At 36.3% G+C, this 12,756-nt stretch overlaps 1 protein-coding gene across 1 annotated transcript in view; it reads right to left on the bottom strand.

Moving 5' to 3' along the window:
* Nucleotides 1-12,756, bottom strand: part of SRBD1 (S1 RNA binding domain 1) — a 131,994-nt gene that overhangs the window by 102,480 nt on the left and 16,758 nt on the right. Inside the window, exons 10-12 of the mRNA XM_059832486.1 lie at nt 12,314-12,449; nt 7,092-7,195; nt 2,428-2,535 (exon numbers count right to left, since the gene is read on the bottom strand). Of these exons, the coding sequence (XP_059688469.1) occupies nt 2,428-2,535; nt 7,092-7,195; nt 12,314-12,449 (348 nt within the window). The remainder of the gene's footprint in view (nt 1-2,427; nt 2,536-7,091; nt 7,196-12,313; nt 12,450-12,756) is intronic.

Raw genomic sequence — 12,756 nt, forward strand, 5'->3', positions numbered from 1 at the left:
GAGGAGAGAAAGCACTCACTTTGAGAAAGCATGGAAAATTAGGAAAGGATTATCCATTAAAAAAAGTATGTCCATGCCACATCACTTGCATCAAATCCTGATGGAATCATTCCATGCAGTACTGCAACAAAATAAAATGTATTTCAAAGAGCCAAGAGCAACACTGGACATTATTATACCAGATACAAGAAATGATGGTATCTGACAGAGTGGAAGAAAGGAAATTAAACAATAAATAAGGTAACTGTCTTGCTGGCAAGTTTCATTCTTCTGATCACTAGAAGCACCAGAAATTTCAATGCACTCTTGGAAACTTTCTGGTCCAACATTTAATGATAATAAGAAGAAAAGAAAAGAAGAACAGTGGGGGGTGGGTTGGCAATATTAATGCTAAAAGGAGGTATTGAATACTTTAGCAGCCCTTTGCAAGAGTCCTAAAAAACAGCTTCTGGTGTGGGGAGAAAGAGAATAAAAGAAGGATAAGGGTTAAGTGGTCATGGACCAGGAATAGTACTGGCAGGTGCTTTGCATTCTTTTCTATAGGAGATGTTTCAGCTTTTCTTAACCAGACACCACCAATCATGCAAAATTATCACAAAGAGTAAAACATAAGCAGACATCCACTCAGGAACAGGCAGCAAGCTTTGTATTCTTTGCATTTATGACTTGCGAGCTACATCTAGGAAGCAGTAGGGAAGAAAGTTTGGGTTTTTTTTTTTTTTTTCAATTAAGAGAACAGAAAACCTTCAGCAACCTACTGCTGCAGCAGCCCTCAGTGTTATACACCACACACAGACTGCAACAGTCCTGTGGTAGGAACCATGAAGCAAAAACGCAATAAAAGAGCCTTGAAGAACCCTTATCTCAGTTTGCCTGTTTATGATAAAACCAAACCCCACTAACAGGTAAGTCTTTTTTCTTTACTTTAAAAGAGTTTGATTGTAGAAAAGGCTAGGAATGACAACTACTTTCACACTCATGTGACAGAAGCCAACAGTTGGACTCACCATCATGAGATGTTCATCGCTTTTGGCCAAACAATAGACACAGTGCCTCCCCTAAAGTAGCTACATGTACTGTGGTCATAAAAAAGTGAACTTAGCACTTCCAAAATCTGTGAAATTCACAGTAGCAAAACACAGGCTCACTAATCAAAAGAGGTGAAGCCATCTTGCTTGCAAAGTAATAAGCAAACACAAGATACTGTAGTGAAGAAACCCAAAAGCCATTAGAAATACCTGCTGTTCAAAACTTTAGCTGACAGTTCTTTTCAGAGGAGAAGAACAGAGAACATCCAAGCCAATGATGCTCATGAAAAGAAGTGCCAGGAAAACAACTCCAATTTGAACAGAAACATAAACAGCACAGCCAGGCAGGTACAGAAGAACTACATTTCAGAATATGATTGCTGATTTTAGGTACTGAATAATCAACACATGCCATTTTGATACAAGTTATTTTGACATTTCTGGTCCAAGAAACAGGGTCTCTTTGATAAACTCCATTTCAACTACCTCAAAACAGGTATTAAAATTTATGTTACATATCAGAAAGCCTTGCCAGAATCAAACATGTTATGCTTTGGGGAGCTTCTCTTGTATTCAAGAGAAAAAAAAAAAAAAAAAAACAAAAACAAAAACACACTATCAGTACTGTTGGCCATTAGAAGATAAATTTTCTAGAATGTAGACTTTTGACATACTAAATCATTTTGATAGGTAAACTCTTATACTACACCATGAAAATACCCTACATAATTAATGTTACTTTGATACTAAGTTTTAAATTTCCTTTAAATTTAGAACAATATTACAGATCTTGCAAGTGACACTTTGTCTCATGACATCATTAGTATAGTATCACTAGAAATAAGTTTACTGACTTCTCTAGAGCCATCACAATACCACAGAATGGTATCAGACTAACACTATGACTAACTCATTCACCACAAAGTGAAGATGACAAACATGAGGGATGCTTCCAACCACAACAATTATTTTGCTGGTTTCTTTCAGACAGGTAAAAGAGGAGTCAGAACAATGTCACTGACACTACTATGGCTGTGACATGAAGAGATGCTGGGAAAATTCAGTGACATAATGGTTTATGCTAATACAAGGATAAAGATGCAACTATTATGGTAATGTAGATCTAAACTGTACTTTATTACATAAATGTAAAGCAACAAATACGTAAACATGTAAAACATCTTCACAGAAAGATCATTTCTCTACTGTAGCCTAAACTGGACAGGGTCACAAATTAAATCTACAGAACCAAGACTACACAGTTCATTTATTCTGTAAGCACAGAGCATTAAAAACATGCTGATATTTTTAAATGGATAAAAGATACTCTAATAAAACGTTGGGGAGGGAATTGTTAAGCAACTGGTAGCATGAAAATACACATTCATTCTGGGCTTACCTGAATTCTCTACAGAGGAGAGGATATATAAGGCGTTTATATGCATCCTCTACCGAATTCCGTAGTATCCTCATTAATTCTGGTTTTAAAAATTGTTGTGGTCTCCATCTGCAAAAGAATAGAAAAAGAAAAATCAAAAAAATTTCTAAGAACATACGCAAAAACTCAGATAAAAAGGGAATTTTCAAAGACTTCTACATTGACTGTAATGTCCTATAAACTGGAGAATTACTACAGTAATTAGGCAATGAAATAATAGCTTCAAATATGAACGGAATGAGTTGTTTATGGTTCTACTAACAGAGAAGGGACAAGGCCTATCTTTTCTCCTGTTTTGCTAGGTATTAGAATGCAATCATATTTTTTGTTTTAAAGAAAACATAAAAAAAGTTACTCTTTGAGAAGCTAAAAGTTACCACAACTGAATTAAGAACTCTGTTCCGTATTACCATTAGGGTTATATTATTTGCTATTCCTTGATACATTAAAGACAGACTAAACATCCTCTGCGAGTGTCACTGCAGAGCTACTGCTGTAAGGCAACTGTGTCCACACAGCAATTGAAGAGCTAATCTAATGTCAATTAATAAAACCCAATTCAATTTTCATTTGGAATGCTGAGTATCTCTATTCAAACTCAAAATGAACTCTATCAATTTTGCAGCAGTTCTTGAAAAAACCACAAAAACCAAAACAACAAAACCCAAACAATTTGCAAATTATTTTTCTCTTTTACCTGTTGCTGATATATTTAAAGTGTGAATAATATTCTACCAAAAGGGAAAACTAAATAAACAATACCAAACAAACACAAGACTATTTCCCAACATTTTTTAAGCCACGCTTTGGAGCATTCCCTTTTCTAAGGGGACTGTGCACAGTGGTCATAGCTGTAATGACAATTATTTCAAATTTTGTCCTAAAATACACCTCAGTTTCAAAGCTCCCCAGAACAGAGATCCCAGATATTTATTCCATTGATCTTTTTGTTTTGGGCAATGTTACTGGGAGGTGGTGGGGAAGTCCCTGAACAAGCCCAACTGACTCACTGAGATTGTCCACCCAATAAGACGGGAGAAAAATTGAGGAGACGCAGCCAGATATATTACACTCAGACAGCAGTAAAGACTATGAACATTTTCTATTAAAGTCCACCTGCTTTTTATTTATTTTTAAAATATTGATAACATTCAGATTTTTCTTCATTTAGTGTATTTTTTTTACATTCCTGGGTCCCTAACTGCAAAGCGAGATATATATGTATTTTTTAATATGTCTGGGTAAGTTTTGTAAGTTTTTTGGTTGGTTGGTCTTTTTTTTTTTTTTAATGCAACATGCTAGAATTACGGCCATTTGATAATGTGTCCAGGTGCAGGCCCAGGCAAAAACAGGACTGAATTCTACTTCTGACTTTGTTTATTTGCACTCACTCAGAAATACTGAGAATCCTAAATTGCTCCTACCCAGACAGCTTTTCAGTTGTTTAAGGAGATCTACAATTTCCTGAAACAGCTTTTCTAAGTGTCTGTGCATACAGTAGTTGAGAAATGTGTGATCGAGTCAACACTGCATTAACGTAGACAGACATGGGAGCAGAATTAAGCTTACCATTTAGTTTTACAACATCCAGAGTTGTGAGTGCTTAGCCACATGACCTCATCACTTTGCTAACAGTTTTTGCAAATAGTTCTATTATACTTATTTGTAACTACAGACTCTTTCCATACCTATATAAAACTGGGAAAGGCTTTAAACCCTCTTACTGCCATCCAATTCTATAAAAATTAAGTTTTTACAGGTAGCAAGTATGACTACACTCCCCCAGAAAGTATCCTCAGCACAAATAAGAATGAATTTGGAAATCTGACAGCTGTTTCCTGCCTCTTCCATCCATTCAAGCTAGTTAGCAAACCTTTTCTCTGTAAATAGGTTATCACACCAGATATTGTTATTACCTGCCTCCTATGTATAAGTAAAAATTATTTAGGCAACATTCTATTAGAAATTGCTACAAATGCAAAAATATCTGAACAGTAAGTTCAATCATAGCAAATACTGCATTTTAATCATTCCAATACTTCATGAGGAAAGAGAAAAATCCACTTTGCTGCAAAACACAAAGCAAAAGCATATGTGTATATTTTTAAAGATCATCGCAGCCTAGTTAAGCTTCCCTCTAAGAACAGATTTTTCTTGATTATTTAATCAAGACCTGACTCTTGAAGCCCTTTAAATGAAGCCCCATTTAGAAAAGCTCCACATAAATAATATCATCTTACTCTGCTCATCAGCTCGCCACGTGCATGTGCTCACAACAGGGACCACCATAAGCATAAATGGCTTAGACTACTGATATACCTCGGAGTGTGAAACTATACATCAACAGAACCAACATAGCCCGCATTAAGAACCACTTGTATTAATTAATGACTGTTCCAGGAAAAGCACAGTGAGGCTTTTAGACCTGAAGCACAAAAAGCAGAGCTTGGTTTTCCTCCAAAAAATTCTACGAAACTTGTACCGAGATGGTAACCACAGACAAAACATGCCTTTAAGGCCTGTACCACGGACTTTACACAGGATCTGAGAATTTTGTCCGGAAACTTAAAAAAAGATTGTCAAACACCAAACTTCATTTTCAAGGCTGCAATTCCACTTTGGAACAAAATCTCACCCCTTCCCAAGGAACAAGTCCATGTTGTCTTTACAACCAAAGCTAGCTAAGCAGCTCCTCTCCGGCTGTTTCTCACTGATCCTTTTTCTGTGTCCCACTGCACAACTAAGTCTTTGGGACCAGTGCAGTTCTAGTGTTAATGGAGCTAGGTTTGCTGTCAAACCACAGAGATGCCATCTTCAGGGGAAAAATACAATCTATAGGGCTAGACATAAGGATATTGCTGAGTTTTCAGCACAAACCTGAATTTCAAGGAAATATAGATGCTTCTACAGGCTAATAAATATTCTGAACTTGCAAAGATAATACAGTCATCTTGGCATCTACCTGGAGCTCAAGGCAATAATAAAGAACTCCAGTCTTCCAAACCCACTTTCCATCACAGGGGCATTTAATGCTAAAAAATCTGCCTCAGAAGAAGACATAAAGGTCAGCATATTTGCTACTAATCCAATAGGCAGTAGGTGATACTGTTTTGTGGCTAGAATACTGGCCAAACTCTGTAGCAAGGTGGCATTTCTGGTTCTGCAACTGATTTTGTGTGTGACCTTCAGTAAATTAGTTAATACCTTTGCAAAGTTTTGAAATCCTTGCCTCAAACAGAAGTTCTTAACGTTCTGCTCTCATTAGTAAATCTATGCAATGAAAATAATGCAACTCCCACCCTTGGTCAGTCATTTCCAAGCTTGCAGGGCAAAATACACAATTACTATTTGTCAATTTGATAACACAGTTGTCAATCTAATGAGGAAGATCAGAATCTGTCCTAGACGTTAATGCACCAAGATCTACTAAAATAATTCCTTCTGAAGTTTTCTGATGGTGGAGAAGTTGTTCTTAAATAGTAAAAAGTCGTAAGCATAGCCTCATGAATGCTAAGTATTAATAAGTAGTTCCGTTTCCAAGGTCAATATTCTTTTTATCTCAGGATGACTCACAAAAGTCTAATCAACCAAAAATACCTCAATTTACATCCCACTTTCATTTGTGTAGCAGTGACAAGCTGTTCCATTATCTGTGGCTCACAGTGCTTCCAAATTCTGTCACAGACGCAGTAAAAGCAAGACTGACAGATATGTTCTGCCTACAGAATATACATCTTGGGGGGAGGACAGAAATTCCGTTACAGGTATTAAAACTAGAACGAAACTTAGGTGTGGTTATGAATCCTGATAATTTACTGGAAAAAAAAGTTACTGTTAGTCCTAGATCATATTATGTTATCTGGCCAAACAATACTTTAATTCTTTCAAAAGCTTCCGTGTTGGAAACAGAACTATTAAATTTCTAGAGTGAAAAAGGAACATTTTTACAACATCCCTTTTTTGGATTTGTTGTGGAAGAAAAACACATGCTAAAGCAGTATCACAGTATACAATTCTATACATCAAAGAAGTGCATCTTTCCTATCTTTTTTCCTCCTTAGGATGCAAAGGTAGGAGTTTCTAAGACACCCTCAGAACAATGCCCAATATCTCAAACTATTGAGAAAGAGAAACCTGTCTTTTATACATGTAAGGAAGATGCACAGTTTGGATCACAATATTCTCCAACAGAGGACATGAAGGTACAGTTTCCAAGAAAAAGACTGACAGAGATATTGCACAAAACAACATATATTTAACCTAAACATTTGCAAAAACCCCCTCAAAATTATGCAACACTAAAGATCTCACTACAGGCTTAAAAAAAGCCATTTGTAAGAGCAAATCAGTAAGAAATAAAAGAATGACCCAAAATTTTTAAAAATTCAATTGCTTGAAGAATGGTACCAGAACTCCCCAAATACGGCCAAAGGCATGATCTTTTCAGCATAATGCTACAGCAGTTGGAAATACAGGATAAAAATTATCCACTTGCTAATTTCATCTCATCTAATAAGTATTCATTTAAATTGTTCTCTTAATGTAATGAGACATGTGAGGTACATTTCACTATGCAGCTGTCTATAGAAAAAAAGATTTCTGTAAGAATATGTATCCATGCAGACCTTTCATTGACACACCACCAACAGAATTCATTCTTCACCCCGTCAGGAATGTTGACCTTCACTGTCAGGATCTTCAGATTTTCCCCTCGGTTAATGGCCAGAATCTGAGTGCAAACATAAATGGCAGAGACAGATGACACACAAAATATCCAAAAGATAAACTTATCAACATTTGTGTACACGCTTGCTTGACATTCTGTAGCAAATCATGATGGTGGTACAGTAAATCAGTTCACAAAGTACTAGCATGTACAGATAACATCCACAATTTAAACACAGATTAAATCATGCCGGGGCATAACAAATCACACATTTTTCCTGGAGTCTGCAATCTCAAGATCCAGTTTATCTTAAACACATTTATAATGCAAGTCAGCATGAATTTAGTTGGTAGAACAATCTTGCTTAATAACCCAAATTATAACTCAAGAAATGAATTGAAAAGTGATTCCAATCAGAACTGGAGATCAGAAAGGGAAAAAGCTAGTCCTAACCTGCAGGCTTCATTTTGCTTCCCAAGATCAATCCAAATTTAAAATCAATTATGAATCAGAATTTGTGACACAAAGGTAATCAGCCAAATTTGAAAGAGGATGAATTTTTGAGTTATTCACACCTAGTTCATAAATAGCTGAAAATATTGTAGATACGCTCTTTACATCAATATCAATGCTCCAGCCTTAAAATACATGCACATATTTCTGGCAGAGTCTTGTGTACACAACTGCATATTCATGATCTAAAGCTGACTCTGGTTGCACATGTGCTATCTGCACAAAGAGTTCTATTTTAAAAGGAAGTCTGTGGCTCTACATTTAAAACCAGGATCACAACGTGAGTGGTGGATCCTGAAGGATACTGGTGGGTATCTACTACTCTAACCTTTCTATGAAGATGATGAGTGTTCACCTGAAGCAATCCTTATAGTATTTATTAAGAAAACTCACTGGTCAGGAGATTTTAGAAACAGAACAACAGTTAGAAGCAGCTTCTTCCAAAATACTTCAAAGTACAAAAATAAAAAAAATCTGCTAGAAGTTGACATTCCTGTATGACTACACATGTTGCCGTATGTAGCAGGCCCTGAGCACTGTCACAACAGAGCATTCTGTGTCAATCATGAACTTTAATTCAATCACTAGCTAACTCAGACATGTCACATATGTTAAATACAATGGTTTAAAATGACTCCAGGACACAGTACCAATTTATATTCCTCAGCCTTACTGCTCCTGTGACATACCAGGCCTGACATATCATTGAACAACAAAGCTAATAATAAAGATTGTATGTGAAATATTATAGCATCTGGTACCTTGACTGCCAAAGCAAATGTTTTCATGTAGAGATTAGAAAGACACATTTTAACAAATTAAATGCTTTCATGTTTATTCTGATTTTATTTTAAAAAAAAGAGAGAAAGTTAAATGTCAAGCTAAAATGAAATCAAAATGATGCTCACAACAGAGAATGTATCTGATAGAATTATAATGTCATCATTCAGAATGCTGTAAGCAGGGTCAATATTTGCATCACATTTTTGTTTCCTGGCACTCCGTTCGCAGAATGTGTCAGTCACCTGAACTTAAACCAGCTGTATTGCAGTCACTAATATTTTTTACATTTTTACTCTTAAACAATCTGCCTATCCTGTTCTAAGTGACATGCGTTCAGAGAAGAATTATCATCCAGAAAATGCTCAATTAAGAAAGTAATTACTGAATTTCTCCCCCTAAGTTAATAAAGGCGGGTTTGTTTGGGGGTTTTTTTTTTTAAGTAACAGGTTCAAATACAGCTATTCTAGACACAAACTTTCAGTTCTAGAGAAAGACTGTTTTTATGCAAGACTGGAACAGATCCAGGGGAAGGGTTAATAAAAACAATGCGCATTTTTAAGAGAAAGCAAGAACAATTATTTGATCTAGTCACAAGATTTATCAAACCTTATTCTATTTCTCAGAAAAATACAACATCCTTCACATTGCACAACTCTCCACGTTCCAGATTTACTTAGACTCACTGAGTAAGTTTTGTATATTTTGCTAAGTACTTTAATTTCCAATTCCTTTTTAAGTATGAGATTGAAAATAGAGCACTTCCCTCAAACATTACACTTTATTCATGAATTCTTTTCCTCCCACCAATTCAGTCATCTCCAAATTGAGGAAAGCAGCCCCAAGGCATACACAAACACTGAACTGTTTACAATTAGTCAAAAATTCAAATAAACTCTTCCCTTAGTTATGACAGTGTTGGTATAGCTACCCAACTACATCTTAAGAGTCCAGTCAGGTTCTCCTTGCTGCCAAAGCAAGGAACTGTGGCTGAACCTCCCGACAGCAAAATGCTCCAGCTGGAAACACCCACAGGTATCTGATCATGTCAAAATCTGGAGTTAGGCTGTTTAAACAAGTATTTTTTTTTTCCTCATTTCAGGTTCAGTATTTTAACTTTTTCAGTCAAACAATCCAACTCCACACCAGTCCTGATTATTTCATAGCATGTCTCAACACACAAAGTGACAATGGCACGGAAGGTAACTCCAAACTACAGTGTGTGCAATGACAGCTGCAGAACCGCAGAACCCAGCTGCAGCTTACTGTACACCAGTTTACCTCATTGTAATACATGCTGCAAGGCATGCTTATGGCTACAAATGCTTTGGTCATAAAGACACAGCTTATTCTTTTGTAGGTAACATACTAGTCTACTGCCCATCCCCTTTACTTACATGTAAGCTAGAGCAGAGTTAGGGCTGTACACAGACCTTTAAGATTACAAGCATAATCCATACATCCATACTCAGGTGATGACCAGTTTCAGTGCAGTATTTTAGGGAATCCTTTATTTGCAACTCTGCAAAGAGGTGATTTAAAGCTGACTTCTACTTTTACCTCTAGCTAAGCACATTGAGAACACTTGTTTGGGCGCAGTCATGAAAGGAGTAGAGAAGGTCTTCAAAACAGTGAATTTTGCAAGTGTTCTTCAAACACAGCTATTTAACCTACAGTCCTAGGGATTAGTAAATTTTATAAATCCCTCTGAGTTTCAGGCTTCCCTATATCTTTTTTTAGGTATAAGCTTCTTTCAAAAATCCTGAACCAAATCAGATAATTTCTTCACTTGAAGACATCTACACCTCTCCCAAAACACATTCAAGAACACATTTTTAACCAGCTTTTTGAATGCAGAAAAGAAGTATTTCTTCAAAGTCTTAAGTGAAGGAGAAACTAAATACTTTCATGTATTAAAAGGGATGGTTATAACCCAAGAAAATAAAAGATAAAAAAAATGGTAATTTGCACCAGCAGGGTAGTAAGTTTGGGTAATGAAGAAATTGAAGGCTATGAGAAAGACTTTTGAAAGTACAATACTAGGGTTTAAGCTTAAGGAAGAAACAGCAGATAAAGAAAACACAAGGAGAAATAAACCAAAACAGATCAAGTTAATCTTAACATCAAACAGACAAATTAAGGATACATCCTGGATAAGAAACAGTGCAGCCATGTGGTCAGAGTGCTGACCAGGTTTGGGAAATCTGGTTTCCAGCCCTGGCTCTACCTAAGCAACAGTTTTCCTTATGTAAAACAGAAAAAAAGGATGCCTCAGACAAGAAGTAAATCATACCATCATCCCAGGAAACACTTGTACACCTAATACATGTTGCATATCTCAGTATTCACCACTCTAAGCGCAGGAAAAGCTGAACAGTCTTTGACAGCCAAAGTATTCGTTCAACAGTAAAGCACCCAAACAAAAAACCCATGCAGCACAACACTTAATCTCCTGATGAATCTACAAACCTTCGTGGTATGTCACCACAGTAGTCTTAGCTCACTCTATTTACTTTTCTAGACTCTCTAGAAGCAAGTTTTCACCAAATAATTACTGAGATGAATACAGTAATTGTTCACAACTACAGGTACCTCTTCAAACATCTACAGAAGGCCTGTCCATTAAAATCACTTGTAGTAATTTAGTCTTTCACCTAATACCACCCATATTGGGGGGGGGAAGGTTTAAAATTAGCCCATACATGTTGTGAAATATTTTTTGTAAAATTCATTTCAAGACATGCAAGAAAATCCTTTATTAATTCAAAACATCACACTGTTTTAAAATAGCAAGCAGAGAAAAAATGAGATCATATCATAGATATAAAAGGAAAAGCATTCTGCTGTAGAATAAGGCAGCCTTCTAAAGGAAAAGGACATTTCTGGTTGGAAGCAGCTAAGAGAGCCTTTTTTATTTTGGTTTGGGTTTTGGGTTGGGTTTGGTTTTTTTTTTTTTTTTTTTTTTTTTTTTTGCATTGAGTGCATCACACTTCAGCCTTTGAACTTCAGTAACAGGAGCAGCCTAGCTATCAAGTCATCAGCTAGTAAGTTTGCTTTGTCCCTCATTTCTTTTTCTAGTCATATAGGTCTAGGCTTGGAGCTTAGGATAACCAAAGATGCTTCACAGAAGGGAATACTGATGAGTCGGAAAACAAACCCGTTTTTGGGGTAGCGCATGGGATGTTCCCCCTGAGCCTTTCTATTTTGATTGTTCAACTTTTACATGAAGTTGCTGCTGACAAGAGCTGCTTTTGTAGGTCACCTTCAATTTCAATTTTCTGGATCCTTCCCTGATACTTCTCACCAGTTTCACCTGACAGGTTTAGTGTCAAATGGCTCAGACCATTCTGACTCAGCGCTGCAGCAAACATCCAAAAGAAACAAAGAATAAGTTCATCCAAGTGTGCTTCAATTAAATACTTACACTCCAACCAAGCAGCTTCCTCTACTATGCAATGCCCCAGTCTTACCCCTACAGACCATAAATTATTATATTATATCTTACCCCCATAAGACCATAAAGGCTTAGCCTTTATCCCCCTCCTGGTAACACTTGCTGCGCACTTGTCACTGTAGGAAGGGAGGGAGGGCATGACATACATTGAAAATAAATCACACCAGTACTGAAATACCTGATTATAAATATTTGTTTAATGAGAATTAATTAGACAATAGACATACTGAATAAGCAGTCCTCTGCTCAGTTTCTTAAGACAGATTATCTGCTTAGTCCTGCATTTCAAGAATTCAAAAGTCTCTTACCTTTGATAACTGAAAAGCAAAAATCAAGTATTTTTAGAAACAGTTTTAAGCAACAAAATTAAAAAGCAAAGCCACCTTTGCTATAGTTAAAATTCTAAGAAAAAAAATACAAATCTGTAGGTGTACCTGATGATGCTGAATGTTCTTTATATGACAAGAAAACTCATGGTACAGTTGAAATTTATCAATATCTTTTTCATTTCCACTTTTGGATGACACTTTTGCCAAGGCTGATTGGATACAAATATACCTTTGCTGACATCTGATTAAAAGAAACAAATGTTAATAAGGCATTTTAGCATGAAGCTTGTAACAAGTCATTAGTGCTTGTATTGAATAAAAATGAATTTTGGAGTCTGCCCAGTTACAAGTTATGTTAACCCCAATTACCTGCAGAACTCTATTACATATCTTAATGCCGAGACTGACATAACACATACTGACTAGAACATACCAAGAAAAGAAATTCAAGCAGACCTCAGAAAAAGCTGAACACAGCCCTTATCCTGAAGGGAACGGATACTCAAAAGCCACCATCTGCACTTCAATTTGGTTAGTTATTGGTTCAA

The sequence above is a fragment of the Gavia stellata genome, chromosome 2, assembly GCF_030936135.1.
Source record: "Gavia stellata isolate bGavSte3 chromosome 2, bGavSte3.hap2, whole genome shotgun sequence".
Classification (NCBI taxonomy): domain Eukaryota; kingdom Metazoa; phylum Chordata; class Aves; order Gaviiformes; family Gaviidae; genus Gavia; species Gavia stellata.